Raw genomic sequence first — 13272 nt, 5'->3', positions numbered from 1 at the left:
TTATCGTACTTGGAATGCAGTATTTATTGCTAAAATATCTTGTAATTATAATAAAAAAACCATGTAGTTGTGAATTGGGCGTTGTGTTTATTTTGTCATTTTAAATGGATAAAAGTTAAAAGTATATTTGTTCGTTATATTTTGAAATTTTAATTGAAATAAATCAAATGTGAAAATGGCTGTTGTTTTTTTATTTATTCATAATATAATTCAAAGATTCGGGAGTAGAAATGTATACCTACCTATCGCCACATTTAATCCCGAACGAAGAAAAAGATTGCATTATGAGCGCCGGGTTCATAGAAGTAAAGGATTCCTGAATGCACTAAAGGATTCAAGTAACAACGTGAATTTTATGACCCGAATATTAATACTACTCAAAATTATAATTAATATGATCCCGAAAACCGAAAATTAAAATTTAAAAAATATTTTCAAAATTGAAATTGACAGATTGACACTGACAGTGACATGTAAAACGTCATTGTATTGTGGATGCGTTCAGAGAAAGCGGCATAAACGCCTACATCACAGACTACTAAAAGATACTATTATACAGAGAGTCCGTCAGTGTACGTCGCCTTTAAATCTGTCACAATGTCAGCCTTGGCTGTATACTCGCGAGTCTATGCCCGAGCGACATAAACAAATTTATGACATAAGAAAAAAAAACATTGCATTGTGTTTTATTGATTTTCCGTCGCGGAACTCTGGAATTCCAGCGGAATAGCCCAGTTTTCCCTTGTAATTTAATATTAACGCACAAGCTAGCTAGTTATAAGAGAAAAGGTTTTCAGGAGCCGCCCATTGCTCCGAAACGTCGTCCCTTTTTACCTGTTTACCGAGGCGTAACGCTGCCTGGGTGCGAATAGAATTTATTAAGTCTAGTGTTCTTGAAAAATATATTGTTGTAAGTGAAAATGAGCACTACAGCATTGCAGGAGTCTGCTGTTAAGGAGAGTTTGTTTCAATTTATTACTAAGAACGTCCCCTCGGCGGACTTAAACGTAATTGACGACATCGTGCTGTCTTATGTGATTTCTTTCGTTGAGGAGTCTTCGCAAGATCCCTGCTTCGACGTTGAAGGTAAACTATAAAATTGTCTATATCTCTTGATAAATAAGTAAACTAGATCATGGGATGGATATTATGGCTATAAACGACCTATTTTCGTCTAAGTTAACACCCTAATTTGCATTTGGCGTCAAAGGTTCTGGTGGCTTCATGTTTTATTCCTACATTACTTTTTAAACTGTTAATGCAGTTTTGGTAGCCACATACATCTATTAACACTACAGAGATTTAAAAACAGTATACATATGATTCCAGAAAATCAATATAATTTATTATGAATTTTAAGAAAACAACTTGTATAAATTACTTGCAGTAGTTTGTATTCCTTTAAAAAGTATAATACATACAATAAAACAAGCATAAAAACTACTCACAGAAATAAATCAATACAGGGTGGAGTCAGCTGTGGATGACTTATTCATTTTGTTTACAGTAAGCAAACTGTCAAGCTTGATTCTTATTGACTATTCTTCTCATTACAATATTTCTGTATGAGTTTTATAAGAATATCTGAGGGCTATCATGTTTCCAATATTTTATACCATGCATGAAACAAAGCATCAGATAATTATAAGAAAAACAGGGACAGAAGTTATTTTTAACTCCAATTTATCCATACTAATATTATAAATGGGAAAGTGTGTGTCTCTGTTTGTTTGTCCGTCTTTCACAGTGAAACGGAGCGACGAATTGACATGATTTTTTTAGGTGCAGATAGTTGAAGGGATGGAGAGTGACATGGCTACTTTTTGTCTCTTTCTAATAAGCAAAAGGGCAAAAGCTAGTATTTTATAAATCAGATAGAAATATATAAACTAAATCAGTGGACCGTGACATCATTCAATTCGATTTCATATTAATTCCATATTAGCAAGTTATTCAAAATCGTTTTGACAGTTCTTAAAAAGAAGCTGATTTGACTAGGAGGAAAGTAGCCTATTTTGTCACTTATCAACTCGGATGGCCGTTTGTCACTCTCACATGGACATATTTGCCAGAACGTGGCGGATACTTTATCCATGTGGATAAGATAAAATTTCAAGCATCATAGGCCCTCAGGGTTAGATTTCTTCAACCCACAAGGCTTTCTAGACAGGCTGAAGGCAGGTTTTTAGGTTTTACTACAATCAACAAAATAACAAAATTATTGAATTTCGGCTTCCGGAAAATTGTATTGAAGTTTTTTTATTGAACTATTCAAAAGTTTAAAGCAAATGAATGGGGCTATGTGTGTTGTAAGAAAGTGTAGGATACAATGTAAGCTCCACACATCTTTTCTTTTTTTTTAGTTAAATAGTAAAGGTACATGAAATAAGAAAGCTTTAGTTCTATCATATGTAACTCCGTATAGACAGCTACAGTCTAAAAAACTTACCTTAGGACTATATAGGAAAAGGTACGGTGACCTAGATGGTGTTATACCTTTGGGGGACTCTCGGCTAGATGGCGGTAATATTAATATATGACATTTTAACACATATCAAGCAAAGAAATGAGCATTTCTTTTTTTTTTGCCAATAATTTTTTTTTTATTGTTTTAGGGAATTTTAGGTCAATTGTAATAGCATATTTTTTTTCAAAAATATCACACTTCATAAAAGTGGCAAAAAAAAAAATTTATCAAAACTGAGGTTCAAAAGTTTTAAGCCTGTGTTGAGGGATGGCAGTCTATGCACTGTGACAGTAACTCTCTATAATACTTGATACTCTTTGGTTCTATTAAAGATTTGATACTGCTATTTGGTCTAATTACTTCATACAAAGACCAATGTTTTCATTCTCGTTAATAGTTTAATAGGCCAATCTGATAATTCCTTGTTATTATTGAAATTATTTTGATTTTCCTGAAAAGATTACATAATCTAAATCCCATAAATTTGTAGGCAGAGCACATGAAACTACTAAAGCAGGGCCACTCTTGGCAAATAAGGGGTTAAAAGAAAACGAAACTGTGGCATACAATAATCTAAATTATATGGCTACTTTGAAGCTTCTTAAAATACTTTTGTGTATGCAGTGTAAGCTTTCTGAACGAACTTAGTCATGCAGTTGTTGGTACCAAAGTGACAAAAAGGGTATTTTTCTGAGAAATGATTTTTTTATTATTATTACAGCTTTATTTATTCAGTGATTTACTAAATATAACTTTTTATGTGTTTGTTGTATTTCTTTGTTTCGCTGATCCCTTATTGGGTAAAAGCCTCCTCGAGTCCCTTCCATTGTTCTCTATCCAGAACTATTTTCATCCAATTTTTTCCTGATGTTTTGACTATATAACCTGACCAGCGCTTATGTGGTCTCTTCTTGAGTCGTTTTCCCGGTGGACCTGTTCATTAAGTCGCAATTTTTGTCCACATTTTGTCTGTACATCTTGCCTGAGAAATGATATATTGCATTAATTAATTTGTCTTCCAGGGTTCATAGAGATGATGGCTGCATACGTGCCTCAGTTCGCCAACATTGACGTGGAGAGGGTCTGCTCCTGGGTTGTTGACCTGGAAGCCCTGCTCACCAGCGAAGAGAGTGATCCTCCGTCTAGCCACGGTCAGTACTGTCGCTTTAGTAAGATACAACTTGACGACTGGTCTGGCCTAGTCGGTTCTGACCCTGCCGGTTCAAAGCTCAGTCAGGGCACTTATTTGTGTGATGAGCACAGACAGATATTTGTTCCTAAGTCATAGGTGTTTTCTATGTCTATAAGTATTTGTATATTATATTAGGGCATTTTCAGAATTTGGGACACCCCAATTAGCGTAAGTTGTTAACAAAAATTAACTCCCTGTCAGTTTTGTGACGACAATTAAGCATAAAATCTGTCTAAAAATTTACTTTTTTCACATTCTGAATGTAGATTATTGCTTAAAGTCTATGTAATTAACCCAAAAACAATATTTTTATAGAAATTTCATGCTTAATTATCGTCACAAAACTGAGAGTGAGTTACTTTTTGTTAACAACTAATTGGGGGATCCCAAATTCTGAAAATGCGTTCTGGGATTATGTCAAAGACAAAAAAAGGGAACGACAGCACAGTGACGAGTCTTTTTATTTTAATGGAAGAGAAGTGAGTGGTCAGGATGCTGCGGATGCCTTCGCCAATTATTTCAGCTCCGTGTTCCAGCAAGATAGGCCGAACCTGGACGCGGCGGCCGCGGCGCGCTTGGCACACGTCTCCGGTGACTCGAGAACTGTCTCCATTCCCTTCGTTTCTGAGTCTGATTTAAGGGCGGCTATACGTAAAATTAAACCCCGCTCATCTAGCGGACCGGACGGTATCCCAGTATTTCTAGCCAAAGATTGTGCTGACACATTGGTTACGCCTCTAATGCATATATTTAACCTTTCGCTCAGATGTTCCGTCTATCCAAATCGCTGGAAAACTTCTAGGGTGACGCCAGTTCCCAAGGAAGGTAACAATACGGATATTACCTCTTTTAGGCCTATAGCCGTGCTGCCTGTGTTTGGCAAGATATTTGAAATCATGCTCAATCGCCATATAAGTGTACAGGTGGCAGATCGCTTGCACCCCAGTCAGCACGGCTTCCGTAAGTCGCGATCCACTGTCACGAATCTTGTTGCTCTTGCTGACTATGTCTGCAAGGAGATGGATGTTGGTCGCCAGGTCGATGCAGCTTATTTCGACTTTAGAAAAGCTTTCGACCTGGTCGACAATGACATATTGCTGGGCAAGTTGGCGCTAGTGGGCTTCACGCCGAAGCTATTAGAGTTCTTAGCTAGTTATATGTGCGGTAGGCAACAGTACGTTAGGGTGAGCGGCTTCGAGTCTAGCGATTACTGTACGCTGTCTGGTGTAAGTCAGGGCAGTACCCTTGGCCCCACTCTTTTTCTTATTATGATAAATGACTTGCCTGATACATTTAGGGCAGCTAAATGTCTTCTTTTCGCCGATGACCTGAAGCTGCTCCTAGGCATTGGTGATAGTAGTGACAGTGCGGCGTTGCAAGCTGATATTGATGCTGCTGCTGGGTGGAGCGTGAGAAATAGACTTCCCTTTAATGCCAAAAAGTGTAAGGCGATAACTTTCACACGTAAACGTTCCGCACTCCAAACTGAGTACAGTCTAGCGGGCTCGTCTTTGGAGAAAGTCACTGATATTCGTGACCTGGGTTTAATGTTGGATAGCAAATTTGACTTCCATTCGCATATCACTAGCATTAGCAGGCAGGCCAGTAAAACCTTAGGATTTGTAATGAGAATATCCAAGCAATTTCACGTCGGAGTGGCCAAGGTTCTCTATAATGCTTACGTACGCAGTAAGTTGGAGTATGGTGCGGTTGTCTGGGATCCGTATGAAGCCAAGTATTCCTTAATGCTTGAGAAAACACAACGGAAATTTGCACGCTGGTTGTACAAGAAAGCTTATGGATACTACCCGTACCTCTACCCTTCCATTTTTGTCTCGGGGATGGTTGGGCTAGACACCCTCGGTTTGAGGAGGAAGTTGCTGCTCCTGATACACTATCTCTCCATCATCCACCACCATGTTGATAGCCCAGATGTGTTAGGAAAGATAGGGTTATTAGTTCCCAAGCGTGTGCCGCGCGACTTGGAGGGGGCGGTGGCACCGCGTCGCCGGCCGTGTCTGCTGCAGCGGCCGACCGCTCGCACGTGTTACGCGAGGCACGCGCCCACCACGCGTGCTTTAACGCTTCTCCAGGCGATGCTCACTCAGCACGTTGACGTTGACATGTTTGCCGATCGTTTAGCATACTTATGCAAAACTGCTAGACAATTTATAAATTTTTATTTGACTGACCTGTAATCTGTTTTGACATTGTTTTAAATTTTCTCATTTTATTTTTCCTCTTAATTGTTTATTTGATTAGTTTGACTTGTTCGACATTTTACCTAAGCATGTTTTATTTTTATTATATTGCATGTATTGTTAATGTGTAGGTGTATTGGTTCAGACTGTAAGCTTGCACTATGTTCAATAAATAAAATAAAATAAAATAAAAAAATAAAATAAATCATTGTCTGAGTACCCACAACAAGCTTTCTTGAGCTTATCCAGTCAGTAATAATAATAAATAAATATGTAAAAGGCCTTTACGAATGTCCTTTTGATCGAGAAAGTCACAAATATAGGTGAGACCTACATGTTTCAGAAACAGGTAGCGCCAACATAGCCTCGATTGCCTAGAAGTCCTTGGGCCAAGGTTCTACAACTTGTTATTACAACCTTGGTTTGGACTTCAGGGCTAGAGTTAGAATTACGTTACGGATTTTAAGCGTTTCTGTGCGGAGGACACGAGAGGAGAGTTGTCAAGTTATTTTACGTGTGACGTAATGACACGCCCCCACGCGTTTCTAGGAAAATTTCTGTTTTGAACTTGATAGGTTCAGTAGTTTTTGAGAAAAATACGGAAAACTACTAAACCCTACACTGAGCGTGGCCCGACACGCTCTTGGCCGGTTTTTTTATTTATTTACACGGGGGTGATTATCTTTTGTTCGTTTTTATAGCCGGTAGCTCATAGCTTACTAGCTGATATGTGCCATATGTATAGGCTCAATTATTATTGTTATTATCCTTATTACATTTTTGTTACAGAGGAGTCTTCTAGCAGCAGCGATAAGCTGACGATGACCCTGCACACTCTGAGCGAGATGCTGCCGACTGCCACCAAGCCGAGCCGGTGAGTTCCATAATTTAAATATGTTAATATATGAGTGTGCACGAGAAAACGTCCCACTTTGTCGATAGCTATAAAGCCGCTCTGTCAGCTTATTCATATAAAGATACAAGTAAATCTCGCCTTAATGGTAACCGACAAAGTGGGACGTTTTACTAAACACACTCGCATATATCCATATGTTTAATTATAAACATATAGCTTTTCCTATTTTATTGTGGAACGTACCACTTTACAAATCGCAAATTATGAATGCAGACAACAATCGAAATGAAAAATAACCACAAAATTAAAATTTTGAAAAAACCTGACTGCGACATAGTGGACCGATTTTCAAGAAACATGGCTAAGAACACTCCCGACTAACTCAGCTTTCAGACAAAAAAAAAACTAAATCTAAATCGGTTTATCCGTTCGGGAGCTACTATGCCACAGACAGACACACACACAGACAGACAAACAAACAGACAGACAGACAGACACGTCAAACTTATAACAACCCCGTCGTTTTTGCGTCAGGGTTTAAAAATGGGACTTGAACCCACATCTTTAGATCCAATGCGTTACCAATTGCGCCAGCCAACCATCCGTCCATGACTGCGACTCAGAAGTTGGCCAGAGTCGATCACTATTGATGTTTTTAACCCCCAACGCAAAAACGACGGGGTGTTATAAGTTTGACGTGTCGTCTGTCTGTCTGTCTGTTTGTCTGTCTGTCTGTGTGTGTGTCTGTTTGTGGCATCGTACCCCCCGAACGGATGAACCGATTTAAATTTAGTTTTTTTTTTGTCTGAAAGCTGAGTTAATCGGTTGTGTTCTTAGCCATGTTTCATGAAAATCGGTCCACTATATCGCGGTCGAGGGTTTTTTTTTTCAAAATGTTAATCTCCTAAACTAAAACGAACTATTACTTCCCAGCTCTCATTCGAGTTCGGAAAGCTCTGAGGAGGCCGAGCGTCAGCGAAGCCTGTTGGAAGCCGAAGATCTGCCGATGCTGGCTGCCCAGTGCGCCGTGCTGCATGAGATGTTCCCCAACACCTGCGCTATGGAGGTAAAAAGAATCCCATCAAAAACATAAATGGGAAATAAGATCCAAGTTCAATATTATTATACATATGTACTTATATGCATTGGCTGTTGACTTCAACGACAAAAGAAGTGAGTTTCTACCAGCAACCCAATTTTCGGAATAATAAAAGTAGAACCGACAAGTAACAGGTTTAGAACTTGCGAAGGCTAATAATATACAATTACGAGTATTAATGAAGAATGTAGACTTGCAATTTTATTGGCACACAAATTGTGTGCATGTAGTCAAATTATAGTGTAGCTCTATACCTACGCTTGTTTCTGTTCTTTAAGATAGTACATAGATTTATTAACCCATTCCAGATAAAGCATTGCGTGTCCATCGCTTGCGGCGACGTAGAGCGTGCGGCGGCGACATTACTGCACCGCCGCGAGCAGGGGCAAGCGTTGTCGGCCGCTGCGCTTCATCAGGCTAGCAAGACTCCGCTCTGTGATGATTCAGAGCTCAAAAACCGCATCATTGCTCGGTGAGTCCTGTTGAGTCTTTCAGTTATACCATTTGGTTGAGGGGTGAGACCATTTGTTGAGGGTCGCCAGGCGCTGTCGACCGCTGCCCTGCATCAAGCTGGCAAGACTCCGCTCTGTGACGATTCAGAGCTCAAGAACCGCATTATTGCTCGGTGAGTCCTGTTGGCTCTTTCAGTTATATTTGATTGAGGGGTTTACTAGTAATTACTGCCTATTAAACGATGTAACTCTCAATAAACAGTCTCACTTAAAGTGTCCTACTGAGTTTTTCAGTCGATTGAATCCATTTGATTAAGGAATAATACTGACTATTACTGGCAATTTTGCTGCGAGCAAAGAAAGGTGGTGTAGGCCGCCGCGCTGCACCAGGCTAGCAAGACTCCGCTCTGTGATGATTCAGAGCTCAAAAACCGCATCATTGCTCGGTGAGTCCTGTTGAGTCTTTCAGTTATACCATTTGGTTGAGGGGTGCGACCATTTGTTGAGGGTCGCCAGGCGCTGTCGACCGCTGCCCTGCATCAGGCTAGCAAGACTCCGCTCTGTGACTATTCCGAGCACCGTTTCGTCGCTCAGTGAGTCCTATTGAGTCTTTCAGTTATACCATTTGGTTGAGGGGTGAGACCATTTGTTGAGGGTCGCCAGGCGCTGTCGACCGCTGCTCTGCATCAGGCTAGCAAGACTCCGCTCTATAACTATTCCGAGCACCGTATCGTCGCTCGGTGAGTCCTATTGAGTCTTTCAGTTATACCATTTGGTTGAGGGGTGAGCCCATTTGTTGAGGGTCGTCAGGCGCTGTCGACCGCTGTCCTGCATCAGGCTAGCAAGACTCCGCTCTGTGACCATTCAGAGACAAATTTATCCGTCTGCAATATTTTGTCTGTGGTGTCCAAAATATACCGCAAGGCACCGCATAGTGAGACTGCCTGAACTGTTACTCGTCGTGTAAAGTTATGTTGAATATTAAATATTTGTAATTGTACTATTACTTCTGCACTTAACTAATTCGCACAATAGCTCTGCCGCTATCAGCTCTAGTAGAACTATTAAATCTGACTTTTTACTTAAAGATTTTACATGAATATTAAAATTATTGTTGCAGCTACTCGTACGTGGACAAGAACTCTGATACCAAGGAGCATAAGCCGCTTGCTCCCAAGATGGAGCCGAAGAAGATGGTCCGCTACCGCGACAACAAGATCGTGTCGCTCAAGGGCGAACGGTACACTGAGGTACGCTTTTATAAAATCTTATCAATAACTTTATCATTCGATTGTTCGTGGTCATGAACACAATACCAGCGTGCGTAGCCGAGTGGCACAAACGCTCACGAAACGAAACGCTCGTAGATATCTAACTCTATCGCTCTTGCGTATTGTCGCAACAGAGCCAGACTACCTTTCGTGGCGTTTCGTTTTCGTTTCGCGTCGCGTAAATGCCATTCGGCTACGGAATCTCTGAGCCGCTCAGCGATTCTATCACCGCGCTACAAGTACATGCTGGCTGCATTTATTCTTAGCATTATTTTATTACACGATTCTCTGTGGACATAAAAGGACATAATTGTATACAGTATTGAGAGTTGTGACTCCTCAAGTCACAGACATTGAGAGAAATCAGTCCAAGATGGAGCCGAAAACGATGGTTCGCTGCAGCGACAATTGCGAACGGTAGAGGTACGCTTTTATATTTTTTTTACTTTTTTGAGTGATGTAATTCCAACAGGAACCAATTCGTGACACCGAGTGGTCGACGTTCAAAAATCGTTCCCCTGGGGCCCATTTCTCGAAGCTATAGCCTACAAGTTACAAAAGCGATAGTCAATTTCTAATATGACAAGTTGGAAAGAGACTTCCGCTTATAACTTTCAGTTTTGAGAAACGAGATTTGTTTAAACGCAAAAGATTACAATAGTACATTGTGCAACAAGGGGAGGAAGTTATATTACTAACGAGAGTAAGTTAAATTGCGACGGCTTGCCAGAGCGATTTAAAGACTCGAGTTAGTAATATTCATACTTCCCGAGTTACACACAATGTTTTTCATCACAATTACATTATAAAAAATATGCAAAAAGGTAAAAAAGAATTCAATACAGTACTAAAAATTTCTTTACTCCCTAGGGAGAACGATTTTTCTATAACTCACGCTCCGCCTGCGTGCAATAGCACATTTCAGCAATTCCCGTTAAGTTTGTACATTTAGATCACGTCTCCGATTTGGATAAAAATTGGTAGGATGATAGAGTCTATGATGCTGCGCAAGATCCACTAGGTTTCCCAAAATGTCCTAGGTTGATTGTATGAAACTTTCCTTTTTTGTTACCGAAAATGTATAGAAATCTGGTAACAAAAAAGGAAGGTTTCATATAAACTACATAGGACATTTTGGGAAACCTAGTGGATCTTGCTCAGCATCATGGACTCTATCAGCCTACCAATTTTTATCAAAATCGGAGACGTGATCCAAATGTACAAACTTAACGGGAATTGCTCATTTAGTGTGCGAGTGTGATGAAAAACATTTAAATCGCCAAATTTCCAGGTGCCAAGGTCAGGCGTCGACGAGGACAACTTGAAAAAGCCCAAAAAACAGCACTGCCCTTAACCATTACAGCCACGTCAGTACTGGGCCCGCCCCGCCCCCACGTGTCCTCCCCCCGTACTGATTTTGGTTGTAGTGCTTAGGTTCCCTCGCCACAGTATTATTTCTGATAGGTCTTGCAGGAGTTGCGCGCGACGGGGCCTGACGCGCGGTCGGTTAAGAGTTGGTAATGGTTTTAGTGTATAGTTTGTGGCGGGTCGAAATGTGGGTCGGGTCAGTCTTCTCAAGTTTATTAGGAAATTGTGTCGGCATTTGAAGGGCTTATGATACATTTGTATTTTAGCGGCAATATTCGGCGTCCAAAATATGGGTTAATAATATTCGATCTTACAGAAATGAAATTTATATAGCTCAAATTTTGCCGCCCGTAAATATATTTTCATGGGCGGCAATATTATCTCAATAAATTGTAAGCTTTCTTGTGATCATGGGTATATTTATGAGCCGTCTAATACTTGGCAATGTCCTATACATATACACCGTGTTTTTATTGAATTCCGTTAACTTCGAAGTTTCACTACATTAAATGTAATTAATTTCTCTAAGAAACTAGCGTCTTAACTCTTGCGGTTATCGAGTTATTAAAAAAATAAAGATAATTGCTGAACACGTGTGTCGCAGCCTTTACCAATTCCTAATGTTATTTGTTTTGACATGTGCCGTCAATCACTTGACACTAACTTAAATGTTATTCTTAAGGGTCTATCACACTAATTAATTCATTTATTATATACGAAAATAAAAAAAAAACATTTGCGAATTTTACTAAAAGTGATTCCTTATAATGAACCTAACAACATGTAGAATTTAACGGAAAACAAAAAAAACACGGTGTATATATCTTTTATGACATCTCAGATGTTTTTAATTGTTTTTTGTCTAGTTTTATTCGAGTTATTCTTACTACTGAGAGTAATTTAGTTTCTCAACTCTTACTCAAAAGCTTTCGTTTTCAAACATTTGACTCGAACGATCCCATTTCGATATACCCGCACATCAAACTAGTTTAATAGATATTCAATTGTTTTCTATTTAATGAAATTTCTTGAAAAGAAATGAACTTAGGCGCTTAAGAGTTGGCCAAAAATATGCTAGTCTGACCGGCCGCCTCAGGCGGTCAGTGATGTTTTAGATTTGTTTTAAGCTGGACTATGTTTTATATGCAATGAGGTACAAATTTAAGGCACTGGTCCCACCAAAAGCGAGGAAACAATGAGCTAACGGCAATAGAAAGGAACAAAAGATAGTTACTCCCGTGTAAATAAAAGAGACGCGATTATAGCGCGATAAAGTTATGCTTCGTCGCCGATAGAGTTGTGCCTGCTCGTTCACTGAAAAGATCGCTCCCAACTAGTACGATCTCCGAAATGTACTAGTTCGTTCTTTTAGGACATTTAGTACAGTAGTACACCGAGAGAGCGAGAGATTAATTGTGCATATGACGTACAGTAACGCTCGCTCGTACTAGCCGGAGCTGATCGGCCGTTTTCGCGCGCTCTCGGTCGGATCACACGGATCGCTTTGCTGTCATTGTCACTTCTCGGCTCTTCGCTCCTTTCGCTCCCATTCTGTTGCGCGTGTGTGTGTACTAAATGTACTAGAGAGCAGAATCATTTGGGAGTAGTTCGGTCTAGTACAGTGCAGGGAATCGTGTCTTTTGTACTATTAGTACATGTCCTACACAAGCCTAGTCGCCGAGCGATGAACTATAAATAGCTCGCTCTCTCTTTTATTTACACGAGAGCGACTATTTTTGTTCCTTTCTATCGCTTTTAGTGGGACTAGTTACTGACTAAATCTCTAAAACTATCGCATAAAAATCTAAAGTACTCTTAAGTCTAGGTACCGTTCCCGGGAAAAATTCCCAAATTATTAGGTAATTTTTTCCCACTCAGAGGTTTTGTCGTGGAACGGCCCAACGTTAATACAAATTAGGATTTTTTTGTGACTTTAATAACCTAACTTGGAGCTGATCCAATAGTGGTTTAATAAATATCTACTTAAAAAATATGATTTATTAAAAAAATATATACATGTCGAGCCACAATTTACACTTTGTTAATTTTGTATTAAGTACTCCTTTCTAAGGCACTGGTCCCACCGCGAGCTAGTAAACTATGTGATATTGACTATAAAAACGAACAAAAGATAATCACTCCCGCGTAAATAAAAGAGTCACGGCGATTTTTACGGCTCAGCCACGACATTGGTCTAAGCGCGACAGCGTTGAGCGGCGGCCATACATTGGAGCGAGACACAGCGATGGGACTTTTCATTCGCACGTATGGCTGCCGCTCACCGCTGTCGCGCTTAGACCAATGTCGTGGCTGGGCCGTTATAGTTACTCGCCCAGCGGTGAACTATCAATATCGCCGAGTCTCTT

The 13272-nt window shown here is 40.0% G+C and overlaps 1 protein-coding gene across 1 annotated transcript; it reads left to right on the top strand.

Moving 5' to 3' along the window:
* The first annotated feature begins 716 nt into the window (after positions 1-716).
* LOC125240372 (CUE domain-containing protein 2) lies at positions 717-11665 on the top strand. The gene is made up of 7 exons (XM_048148280.1): positions 717-1086; positions 3490-3618; positions 6650-6734; positions 7650-7782; positions 8124-8287; positions 9388-9517; positions 10830-11665. The coding sequence occupies exons 1-7, from the start codon at positions 921-923 to the stop codon at positions 10890-10892; spliced, it is 870 nt and encodes a 289-aa protein (XP_048004237.1). The 5' UTR covers positions 717-920; the 3' UTR covers positions 10893-11665.
* The last annotated feature ends 1607 nt before the right edge of the window (positions 11666-13272 follow it).

This window comes from Leguminivora glycinivorella, chromosome 27 (genome assembly GCF_023078275.1).
Source record: "Leguminivora glycinivorella isolate SPB_JAAS2020 chromosome 27, LegGlyc_1.1, whole genome shotgun sequence".
NCBI lineage: Eukaryota > Metazoa > Arthropoda > Insecta > Lepidoptera > Tortricidae > Leguminivora > Leguminivora glycinivorella.
This window is presented reverse-complemented; position numbering and strand designations above follow the sequence as displayed.

What these genes read in the sequence shown, in the direction of transcription:
- LOC125240372 (XM_048148280.1), top strand. Translation starts at nt 921, where the DNA reads ATGAGCACTACAGCATTGCAGGAGTCTGCTGTTAAGGAGAGTTTGTTT. An exon ending in TGATCCTCCGTCTAGCCACG is followed by an intron (nt 3,619 to 6,649) that starts GTCAGTACTGTC and finishes TTTTTGTTACAG; the next exon opens with AGGAGTCTTCTAGCAGCAGC. An exon ending in AAAAACCGCATCATTGCTCG is followed by an intron (nt 8,288 to 9,387) that starts GTGAGTCCTGTT and finishes TTATTGTTGCAG; the next exon opens with CTACTCGTACGTGGACAAGA.